The sequence below is a fragment of the Cherax quadricarinatus genome, chromosome 23, assembly GCF_038502225.1.
Source record: "Cherax quadricarinatus isolate ZL_2023a chromosome 23, ASM3850222v1, whole genome shotgun sequence".
In the NCBI taxonomy this organism is placed as follows: Eukaryota; Metazoa; Arthropoda; class Malacostraca; order Decapoda; family Parastacidae; genus Cherax; species Cherax quadricarinatus.
In genome coordinates, this window is record NC_091314.1 from 28,403,187 (window position 1) to 28,416,141 (window position 12,955).

General features: G+C 44.4%; 1 protein-coding gene across 7 annotated transcripts in view; it reads right to left on the reverse strand.

Annotated features, from left to right (window-relative positions):
* Nucleotides 1-12,955, reverse strand: part of LOC128685727 (ankyrin repeat and SAM domain-containing protein 1A) — a 368,909-nt gene that overhangs the window by 99,963 nt on the left and 255,991 nt on the right. For all 7 annotated transcript variants that reach the window (XR_011392360.1, XM_070088036.1, XM_070088034.1 and 4 more), the window contains one exon: nucleotides 12,394-12,565. Coding sequence is in view for 6 of the 7 variants with exons in the window: in XM_070088036.1 (XP_069944137.1) it covers nucleotides 12,394-12,565 (172 nt within the window). In the remaining variant the exon portion in view is untranslated. The remainder of the gene's footprint in view (nucleotides 1-12,393; nucleotides 12,566-12,955) is intronic.

Below are 12,955 nucleotides of genomic sequence, written 5' to 3' on the forward strand. Positions count from 1 at the left end.
TATAGAAGGAAAATGAACATGTTATTAAAAGCCAGGGATACTTACGCGCCTCTTAACCCTCCCAGGTAACTAATCCGACGGTCTATCACTACATACATACATACATACATACATACATACATACATACATACATACATACACACACACACACTTGTCTAATCGACAAGTGCTTAGGACAAAATGGTAACTAGTGGCCGGTAGGGATGCGGAGACCCCGGGTCAAGGTGAGAGACGGGGTAAGGGAGGGAAGAGCCGCAAACCCAAGGTCAGATAAACAGTGCGGTGCCACTATCAACAGGCACTGGTGGTGGAAACTGAGCTATCAGTGCCAGTGCCAGCTGGGTGACCACCACGCCTCACTAAGTGACACTCGTGTGCAGTGCGCCCTCACTACATCCAACATTAATGTACCCTGATTTATTTCTTGTCATACTAGTACTGTCTTACTAGTTATTATACTAGTTATATAGCGTGTTACTAGTTATAATACTAGTTATATAGCGTGTTACTAGTTATAATACTAGTCATGTAGTGTGTTACTAGTTATATTAGTAATCTAGTATGTTACTAATTATACTAGTCATCTGTGTTACTAATTATACTAGTCATGTGTTACTAATTATACTAGTCATCTGTGTTACTAATTATACTAGTCACCTGTGTTACTAATTATACTAGCCATCTGTGTTACAAATTATACTAGTCACCTGTGTTACTAATTATACTAGTCATGTGTGTTACTAATTATACTAGTCATCTGTGTTACTAATTATAGTCACCTGTGTTACTAATTATACTAGTCATCTGTGTTACAAATTATACTAGTCACCTGTGTTACAAATTATACTAGTCATCTGTGTTACAAATTATACTAGTCATCTGTGTTACAAATTATACTAGTCATCTGTGTTACAAATTATACTAGTCATCTGTGTTACTAATTATACTAGTCATCTGTTACTAAATATACTAGTCATCTGTGTTACTAATTATACTAGTCATCTGTGTTGCTAATTATACTAGTCATCTGTGTTGCTAATTATACTAGTCATCTGTGTTACTAATTATACTAGTCATCTGTGTTACTAATTATACTAGTCATCTGTGTTACTAATTATACTAGTCATCTGTGTTACTAATTATACTAGTCATCTGTGTTACTAATTATACTAGTCATCTGTGTTACTAATTATACTAGTCATCTGTGTTACTAATTATACTAGTCATCTGTGTTACTAATTATACTAGTCATCTGTGTTGCTAATTATACTAGTCATGTTACTAATTATACTAGTCATCTGTGTTACTAATTATACTAGTCATCTGTGTTACTAATTATACTAGTCATCTGTGTTACTAATTATACTAGTCATCTGTGTTACTAATTATACTAGTCATCTGTGTTACTAATTATACTAGTCATCTGTGTTACTAATTATACTAGTCATCTGTTACTAATTATACTAGTCATATGTGTTACTAATTATAGTCATGTGTTACTAATTATACTAGTCATCTGTGTTACTAATTATACTAGTCATCTGTGTTACTAATTATACTAGTCATCTGTGTTACTAATTATACTAGTCATCTGTGTTACTAATTATACTAGTCATCTGTGTTACTAATTATACTAGTCACCTGTGTTACTAATTATACTAGTCATCTGTGTTACTAATTATACTAGTCACCTGTGTTACTAATTATACTAGTCATCTGTGTTACTAATTATACTAGTCATCTGTGTTACTAATTATACTAGTCACCTGTGTTACTAATTATACTAGTCACCTGTGTTACTAATTATAGTCACCTGTGTTACAAATTATACTAGTCATCTAGTGTGTTATATTACTATTAGTTAATGATCCACCAGGTGAGTGCATCATGCAGCTACAATGATCCACCAGGTGAGTACATCATGCAGCTACAATGATCCACCAGGTGAGTGCATCATGCAGCTACAATGATCCACCAGGTGAGTGCATCATGCAGCTACAATGATCCACCAGGTGAGTGCATCATGCAACTACAATGATCCACCAGGTGAGTGCATCATGCAGCTACAATGATCCACCAGGTGAGTGCATCATGCAGCTACAATGATCCACCAGGTGAGTGCATCATGCAGCTACAATGATCCACCAGGTGAGTGCATCATGAAGCTACAATGATCCACCAGGTGAGTGCATCATGCAGCTACAATGACCCACCAGGTGAGTGCATCATGCAGCTACAATGATCCACCAGGTGAGTGCATCATGCAGCTACAATGATCCACCAGGTGAGTGCATCATGCAGCTACAATGACCCACCAGGTGAGTGCATCATGCAGCTACAATGATCCACTACAATGACCCACCAGGTGAGTGCATCATGCCGCTACAATGATCCACCAGGTGAGCGCATCATGCAGCTACAATGATCCACCAGGTGAGCGCATCATGCAGCTACAATGACCCACCAGGTGAGTGCATCATGCAGCTACAATGATCCACCAGGTGAGCGCATCATGCCGCTACAATGATCCACCAGGTGAGCGCATCATGCAGCTACAATGACCCACCAGGTGAGTGCATCATGCAGCTACAATGATCCACCAGGTGAGTGCATCATGCAGCTACAATGACCCACCAGGTGAGTGCATCATGCAGCTACAATGATCCACCAGGTGAGTGCATCATGCAGCTACAATGATCCACCAGGTGAGTGCATCATGCAGCTACAATGATCCACCAGGTGAGTGCATCATGCAGCTACAATGATCCACCAGGTGAGTGCATCATGCAGCTACAATGACCCACCAGGTGAGTGCATCATGCAGCTACAATGATCCACCAAGTGAGTGCATCATGCAGCTACAATGACCCACCAGGTGAGTGCATCATGCAGCTACAATGATCCACCAGGTGAGTACATCATGCAGCTACAATGATCCACCAGGTGAGCGCATCATGCAGCTACAATGACCCACCAGGTGAGTACATCATGCAGCTACAATGATCCACCAAGTGAGTGCATCATGCAGCTACAATGACCCACCAGGTGAGTGCATCATGCAGCTACAATGATCCACCAGGTGAGTGCATCATGCAGCTACAATGATCCACCAGGTGAGTGCATCATGCAGCTACAATGATCCACCAGGTGAATGCATCATGCAGCTACAATGATCCACCAGGTGAGTGCATCATGCAGCTACAATGATCCACCAGGTGAGTGCATCATGCAGCTACAATGATCCACCAGGTGAGTGCATCATGCAGCTACAATGATCCACCAGGTGAGTGCATCATGCAGCTACAATGATCCACCAGGTGAATGCATCATGCAGCTACAATGATCCACCAGGTGAGTGCATCATGCAGCTACAATGATCCACCAGGTGAGTGCATCATGCAGCTACAATGATCCACCAGGTGAGTGCATCATGCAGCTACAATGATCCACCAGGTGAGCGCATCATGCCGCTACAATGATCCACCAGGTGAGTGCATCATGCAGCTACAATGATCCACTAGGTGAGTGCATCATGCAGCTACAATGATCCACCAGGTGAGCGCATCATGCAGCTACAATGATCCACCAGGTGAGTGCATCATGAAGCTACAATGATCCACCAGGTGAGTGCATCATGCAGCTACAATGATCCACCAGGTGAGCGCATCATGCAGCTACAATGATCCACCAGGTGAGTGCATCATGCAGCTACAATGATCCACCAGGTGAGTGCATCATGAAGCTACAATGATCCACCAGGTGAGTGCATCATGCAGCTACAATGACCCACCAGGTGAGTGCATCATGCCGCTACAATGATCCACTTCCGGTGGTTAGTCTTCACGTCGGGTCTCCCATCACGTAGATAGCAGTGACTAATATGCGAGGGAAGATCTGAGAGCACTGAAGTAACACTCCACATACACACAGTCACTGAAGTAACATTCCACACACACACAGTCACTGAAGTAACATTCCACACACACGTGTCACTGAAGTAACATTCCACACACACACAGTCACTGAAGTAACATTCCACACACACGTGTCACTGAAGTAACATTCCACACACACACAGTCACTGAAGTAACATTCCACACACACGTGTCACTGAAGTAACATTCCACACACACACAGTCACTGAAGTAACATTCCACACACACGTGTCACTGAAGTAACATTCCACACACACACAGTCACTGAAGTAACATTCCACACACACGTGTCACTGAAGTAACATTACACACACACACAGACACTGAATTAACATTCCACACACACGTGTCACTGAAGTATCATTCCACACACACTCAGTCACTGAAGTAACATTCCACACACACGTGTCACTGAAGTAACATTCCACACACACGTGTCACTGAAGTAACATTCCACACACACACAGTCACTGAAATAACATTCCACACACACAGTCACTGAAGTAACATTCCACACACACAGTCACTGAAGTAACATTCCACACACACGTGTCACTGAAGTAACATTCCACACACACGTGTCACCGAAGTAACACTCCACACACACACAGTCACTGAAGTAACACTCCACACACACACAGTCACTGAAGTAACACTCCACACACACACAGTCACTGAAGTAACACTCCACACACACACAGTCACTGAAGTAACACTCCACACACACACAGTCACTGAAGTAACACTCCACACACACACAGTCACTGAAGTAACACTCCACACACACACAACTGTCACCGAAGTAACACTCCACACACACACAGTCACTGAAGTAACACTCCACACACACACAGTCACTGAAGTAACACTCCACACACACACAACTGTCACTGAACACTCCACACACACACACACACACACACACACACACACACACACACACACACACACACACACACACACAAACACACAAAATCCTGTGTCACAAACCTACTAGAGTTTTATGACAAGGTGACAGAAGTAAGACAAGAGAGAGAGGGGTGGATCGACTGCGTATTTTTGGACTGCAAGAAGGCTTTCGACACAGTTCCTCACAAGAGGTTACTGCAAAAGCTAGAGGACCAGGCACACATAACAGGAAAGGCACTGCAATGGATCAGAGAATATCTGACAGGGAGGAAACAACGAGTCATGGTACGCGACGAGGTGTCAGAGTGGGCGCCTGTGACAAGCGGGGTTCCACAGGGGTCAGTCCTAGGACCTGTGCTGTTCTTGGTATACGTGAACGACATAACGGAAGGGATAGACTCAGAAGTGTCCTTGTTTGCAGACGATGTGAAGTTAATGAGAAGAATCGAATCGGATGAGGATCAGGCAGGACTACAAAGAGATCTGGACAGGCTACAAGCCTGGTCCAGCAACTGGCTCCTTGAATTTAACCCTGCCAAATGCAAAGTCATGAAGATTGGGGAAGGGCAAAGAAGACCGCAGACACAATATAGTTTAGATGGCCAAAGACTGCAAACCTCACTAAAGGAAAAAGATCTGGGGGTGAGTATAACACCGAGCATATCTCCTGAGGCGCACATCAATCAGATAACTGCTGCAGCATACGGGCGCCTGGCAAACCTACGGATAGCGTTCCGATACCTCAGTAAGGATTCGTTTAAGACTCTGTACACCATCTACGTCAGGCCCATACTGGAGTATGCAGCACCAGTTTGGAATCCACACCTAGTCAAGCACGTCAAGAAATTAGAGAAAGTGCAAAGGTTTGCAACAAGACTAGTCCCAGAGCTACGGGGATTGTCCTATGAAGAAAGGTTGAGGGAAATCGGCCTGACGACACTGGAGGCCAGGAGGGTCAGGGGAGACATGATAACGACATATAAAATACTGCGCGGAATAGACGAGGTGGACAAAGACGGGATGTTCCAGAGATGGGACACAGACACAAGAGGTCACAATTGGAAGTTGAAGACTCAGATGAATCAAAGGGATGTTAGGAAGTATTTCTTCAGTCATAGAGTAGTCAGGCCATGGAATAGCCTAGAAAGTGATGTGGTGGAGGCAGGAACCATACATAGTTTTAAGGCGAGGTATGATAGAGCTCATGGGGCAGGGAGAGAGAGGACCTAGTAGCAATCAGCGAAGAGGCGGGGCCAGGAGCTGTGACTCGACCCCTGCAACCACAAATAGGTGAGTACAAATAGGTGAGTACACACACACACAGTCACTGAAGTAACACTCCACACACACACACACACACACACACACACACACACACACACACACACACACACACACACACACACGTGTCACTGAAGTAACACTCCACACACACACACACACACACACACACACACACACACACACACACACACACACACACACACACACACACACACACACACACACACACGTACGTCTCACTGGGCCATGAATGCAGATTCAGATTCTGCAGGGATGGTAACATTAGTATTCTATGTCCAGTCACTCAGTATTTTTCACACTTGTAACAACCAAACACACACTGATACTCTCAGTGTAACCTCCTCAGTGTATCTCTGCAACACACACTGACGCACTCAGTGTAACGGCAGCACACAGACTGACATTAACTTTGCAACACAGACACACTCAGTGTAACTCTGCAACACACACTGACACTGTGCAAATACAACACACACTGACACACTCAGTGTAACTCTGCAACACACACACTGATACTCTCAGTGTAACTTTGCAACACATGACAAACTGAGGAGATAGATCAAGATATACAACTTAACAAGTGTCTAGTGCTCTGTTGTCACTGTTTAAAGTGTACTTCCTCTGCTCACAATACAGTCTTTACTTCCTGTCATCATAACACAGAACGTATACTTCCTGTAGGGGGTAGTGGTGAGTGCTGGTGATTGGCAATGTTTTAAGGTGGAAGTGGTTGGCAGTGTTCTAAGGTACACAGTAGTCGTCTCAGTCTTCATGGATGGTAGTAACTGATTGGGCTAAGTAGTAGTGATGATGGTAGCTGGTAGTTTGGGTGACACTCAGCGGTTGGAAATGCCTGCCTGCCGTCTTAATTGCAACTAGATTTTCATGCAAGCACGACTCTGCTACAACTCCACCTGTTACATCCTATGTTATAATTATTCTATCAACAATTTTGCTGCAGTTTTACAAGTCACAGCTTGTACTGCGTGTTAGTATGCAGACCTGATATATTCCCCAGTTTTCACTCACAGCTTGCAGTGTGTGTCAGTTACCATAGAGACTACCTCTGACACTTCAGAGAGCAGATCTGCTACTATGCACACGGACACGTGGATGGCTCCCTCTCCCTTCCTTGTGATATTACATGAACGCTGACAAACTTGGCAACCGCCCATGTTGTTCTATGTTGGCATCACGTTTACTGCCACACGACAGGCCGCCTTGTTATACCTCATACACCACACTCACTACCATACACTTCACAACACCACCATACAAACACCAGAAATCATATAATACACACCATACACATCACATACTGCCATACAAAACATGACAAACCATTATATGTCACCATCCACAATACCACACACCACCAGCATGTACATAACAGTGATCCTCAGTAGTCACGTGGTTGTACAGTTACCACCATACAACCATTAACAATCCGCAGACCATAACTTCACACCAACAACTGTCGCACCATACAACGTTACCCAACTCCCTTTATTACGAAAGCTCTCTGCTGGCATACTCCAGCCTGCCTCAACATATCTGGTGTTGGTAGGTGGTAACAGTGTCATCAACGGTTAGACTTCGTTCAGCAAGTATCAGAATCGCTGATAGAACGAAGCCAGAAGTTTTCAGAAGAAAACTGGATTACCATTTCCAGGGAGGGCACAAAATGCGTGCAAAAGGAATACTTGTAAAAGTGAGCAGGTGGATCATCAACTAACCAATAGTACACAAAGAGTAATGGTAAAGAAAGTCGGAGGTTGCCACAGTGAAAAGCTGTGTTCCATAAGATACAGCACTTGTCCCCATCCTGTTCCTTACTTTGGAAATATAAACACTTAAGCAGTATAATGTGATCCTTTATTGATAACTTTCGCCCACGCAGTGGGCTTTATCAAGTCACAAACAGATCTACCTGGGTATAAGGTACCTTACACCCAGGGAGATCTGTTTGTAACTTGATAAAGCCCACTGTGTGGGCGAAATGTTGTCAATAGAAGATCACATTATACTGCTTAAGTGTTTATATTTCCATTGTGTCGGTATTTTATACCGACATAACAGACATAGTAGACAGAGATGTAACCCATAGTATCCTGTCTTCTGCAGACGATACTAAAATCTGCACGAGTGTCATCCATTGAAGACACTGCGAACTTCCCACCGGACATACAGTGGACCACAGAAAACAATAAGATGTTGAATGAAGACAAATTTCAGTTATTCCGTTATGAAAAACCTGAGGTAAGAATAACTGGAACGGAGTATACTACAAACTCTAACTACACAATAGATCGAAAAACTAATGTGAAGGACCTGGGAGTGATAATATCAGAGGATCTCACCTTCATGGAACACAAGTCACTATAACATCTGTGAGGAAAATGATAATATGGATAATGAGAACTTTCAAAACAAAGGATGCCATGACAATGATGATCCTTTTTAAGTCACTTGTTCTCTCTAGGCTGGAATACTGCTGCACATTAACGGCTCCATTCAAGGCAGGTGAAATTGCAAGTCTAAAGAATGTACAGAGAACCTTCTCTACACACATTAATTCAGCACCGTAATTATTGGGGAACGTTTGAAGTTCTGTACTCCCTGGAATGCAGGCGAGAAAGATGAATCATAATCTACACCTGTAAAATCCTACAGAGGCTTGTCCCAAATCTGCACGCAAAAATCACTCTCTAAGAAAGCAAAAGACTAGGTAGACGGTGCAACATCTCCCCAGTGAAAAGCAGGAGCACCATGAGTGCACTAAGAAAAAACACAGTAAGTGTCCGGGGCCCAACACTGTTCAACAGCCTCCCATCATACATGAGGGAAATTACCAATAAATTCCTGACTGCCTTCAAGAAGAAACTGGACAGATACCTAAAGTCAGTGATTGATCAGCCGGGCTGTGGATTGTACACTGGACTGCGTACGGCCAGCAGTAACAGCCTGGGTGATCTAACCCTGATTCTCTGGGAGGCCTTATCGAGGACCGGGTCGCTGGGGGCGTTGACCCCCAAAACGACTTGCAGATTGCCTCTAGATAAGAGCCTGATCAGCTGGGCTGTGGTGCCTAAAGTGCACGCACTTGTGGGAGGCTAACACCAACAGCCTTATTCACCATGTGGTTAACGGGGAAGCCGGGACTCAGGCCGGGTTGCGAGGGTCTACCTACCCGAAGGCTGTTCCGAGGGTTAACGCCCCCGCGGCCTAGTCCTTGATCAGGCCTGCCGGTGGATCAGGACCTTATCAGCCAGGCTGTTACTGTTGGTCTCACGTAGTCAAGCGCACGAATCACAGCCCGGCTGATCAAACCAAGTCACAGGTAAATGTTTTTTATAGTCTCACACCTCGGCAGTCAACACAGCTTCACTATATTACGCTGATTTTCTTACAAGATCAGACACCTGTGAGGAGTGAAAAGGAAGAGGACTGTGTGTGTGTGTGTGTGTGTGTGTGTGTGTGTGTGTGTGTGTGTGTGTGTGTGTGTGTGTGTGTGTGTGTGTGTGTGTGTGTGTGTGTGTGTCAGTGTGTGTGTGTGTGTGTCAGTGTGTGTGTGTGTGTGTCAGTGTGTGTGTGTGTGTGTCAGTGTGTGTGTGTGTGTGTGTGTGTGTGTGTGTGTGTGTGTGTGTGTGTGTGTGTGTGTGTGTGTGTGTGTGTGTGTGTGTGTGTGTGTGTGTACTCACCTAGTTGAGGTTGCGGGGGTCGAGTCCGAGCTCCTGGCCCCGCCTCTTCACTGATCGCTACTAAGTCACTCTCTCTGAACCGTGAGCTTTATCATTCCTCTGCTTAAAGCTATGTATGGATCCTGCCTCCACTACATCGCTTCCCAAACTATTCCACTTACTGACTACTCTGTGGCTGAAGAAATACTTCCTAACATCCCTGTGATTCATCTGTATCTTCAACTTCCAACTGTGTCCCCTTGTTACCGTGTCCAATCTCTGGAGCATCCTGTCTTTGTCCACCTTGTCAATTCCTCTCAGTATTTTGTATGTCGTTATCATGTCCCCCCCTATCTCTCCTGTCCTCCAGTGTCGTCAGGTTGATTTCCCTTAACCTCTCCTCGTAGGACATACCTCTTAGCTCTGGGACTAGTCTTGTTGCAAACCTTTGCACTTTCTCTAGTTTCTTTACGTGCTTGGCTAGGTGTGGGTTCCAAACTGGTGCCGCATACTCCAATATGGGCCTAACGTACACGGTGTACAGGGTCCTGAACGATTCCTTATTAAGATGTCGGAATGCTGTTCTGAGGTTTGCTAGGCGCCCATATGCTGCAGCAGTTATTTGATTGATGTGCGGTTCAGGAGATGTGCCTGGTGTTATACTCACCCCAAGATCTTTTTCCTTGAGTGAGGTTTGTAGTCTCTGGCCTCCTAGACTGTACTCCGTCTGCGGTCTTCTTTGCCCTTCCCCAATCTTCATGACTTTGCACTTGGTGGGATTGAACTCCAGGAGCCAATTGCTGGACCAGGTCTGCAGCCTGTCCAGATCCCTTTGTAGTTCTGCCTGGTCTTCGATCGAGTGAATTCTTCTCATCAACTTCACGTCATCTGCAAACAGGGACACCTCAGAGTCTATTCCTTCCGTCATGTCGTTCACAAATACCAGAAACAGCACTGGTTCTAGGACTGACCCCTGTGGGACCCCGCTGGTCACAGGTGCCCACTCAGACACCTCGCCACGTACCATGACTCGCTGCTGTCTTCCTGACAAGTATTCCCTGATCCATTGTAGTGCCTCCCCTGTTATCCCTGCTTGGTCCTCCAGTTTTTGCACCAATCTCTTGTGTGGAACCGTGTCAAACGCCTTCTTGCATTCCAAGAATATGCAATCCACCCACCCCTCTCTCTCTTGTCTTACTGCTGTCACCATGTCATAGAACTCCAGTAGGTTTGTGACACAGGATTTCCTGTTCCTGAAACCAAGTTGGCTGCTGCTGATGAGATCACTCCTTTCTAGGTGTTCCACCACTCTTCTCCTGATAATGTTCTCCATGATTTTGCATACTATACATGTCAGTGACACTGGTCTGTAGTTTAATGCTTCATGTCTGTCTCCTTTTTTAAAGATTGGGACTACATTTGCTGTCTTCCATGCCTCAGGCAATCTCCCTGTTTCGATAGATGTGTGTGTGTGTGTGTGTGTGTGTGTGTGTGTGTGTGTGTGTGTGTGTGTGTGTGTGTGTGTGTGTGTGTGTGTGTGTGTTATAATGTGAGAAATCACGCAAACGCTTTGAAGTTCACTATTTTTTTGTCTGGTTGTTTTGCATATTGTGATATCTCCTATTTACTCTGATTTTATTGCATATACATGTATATAGTGTAATAAACACTTGTCAGTGTTCAGTAATAACCCACACGGAGACACAAACACACAAGATTAATGGGTCTGTATATTTCGGTCCTCTTCTGGGATCCTCTTCATCAGATACATAAATGAAACGAGAACAAAAATACATAGGGAAGGTTACCCCTTCGCCCGTACACGTGAGTGAAGGGACGTGTCAAGTAGCGGGTGGGTGAGAACACAGGTCCTGGAATGAAGCTAAAAATTTGGGTAGGAAGTTCCTTTGTGCTATGTAATCCTTGATGATGTGTTGATGTTCCGTGTCAGATTAGGTGCTGATATGTACTTCTGAAGAGGATCCCAGAAGGGAATCTAAATATACAGACCAATTAATCTCGTGTGTTTCTATCCCCGTGTGGGTTATTACTGCACATTGACAACTTTTTATTACGTTCTAGTTATCCGTGTGTAATATATATATATATATACATACACGTACATATACAAAAATATATATACATACATAAACTAACACACACACACTGACACACACACATACATATGCATGTACATACAACAGGCCTAGTGTCTAATCGACATGTGCCTAGGACCAAATGGTAACTAACACACACACACAGACATACACACACACACACACACACACACACACACATATACAACAGGCCTAGTGTCTAATCGACATGTGCCTAGGACCAAATGGTAACTAACACACACACACACACACACACACACACACACACACACGCGCAAGTAGTGCGGCGAGCTTAGCGGCAAAAAATTCATTCTTTATATAAATACTAAAAGTGTGTCAGTTTAGCAAGAGAGCAAAAAAAAAAAAAAATGAGCCAGAAAGAGAAAGCAACATTATTCTTGGAGAAACTCTGAAGAGTGAGTAAGAGAGGTTAGTTGTGTACTTACCAGCGAAGGGGACGTCACTCTTGATCTCCTCTATATTATCAGTGGAGACACTCTTGTCTGAGAGAGAGGCTGACACGGAGGAGAGGGAACAGGAGGACCCACCACCGGCCTCAACAGCCAGCACCTCCTCTGGTTCAGTCTCCGTCTCTATGTCCCGTGATGGACGCTTCTCCTGTAACACACAACGCTTAGCTTAGACGCGGCTAGTACGGAAGATCCAGCCTGACCTTGCACTCAGTGAACCAACCCGTTCATTGGTTCACATAATAACAACAATACTACTACTACTAATAATATGCATGTTACTTCTTGTATGGGGTGGGCAATCCTGTATGGGGCACATATACTGCCTGGGAAATTGGAGGCAATCTGTTTTGATTTGGGGAAAGAAATGGCAGCTCCAACTGCCAGGACCATGAGCCCATCACCAGCATGAAGATACTTCACTGTAAGTGAAGGTAAGACCCACACACAAGTACCAACCTTGTGTTGGTTACCCAGAGTCCCTCAAACTGTATTTTTTTAAAATCTGGTATTTTGTTTGCACAAAAACTAAACAGTC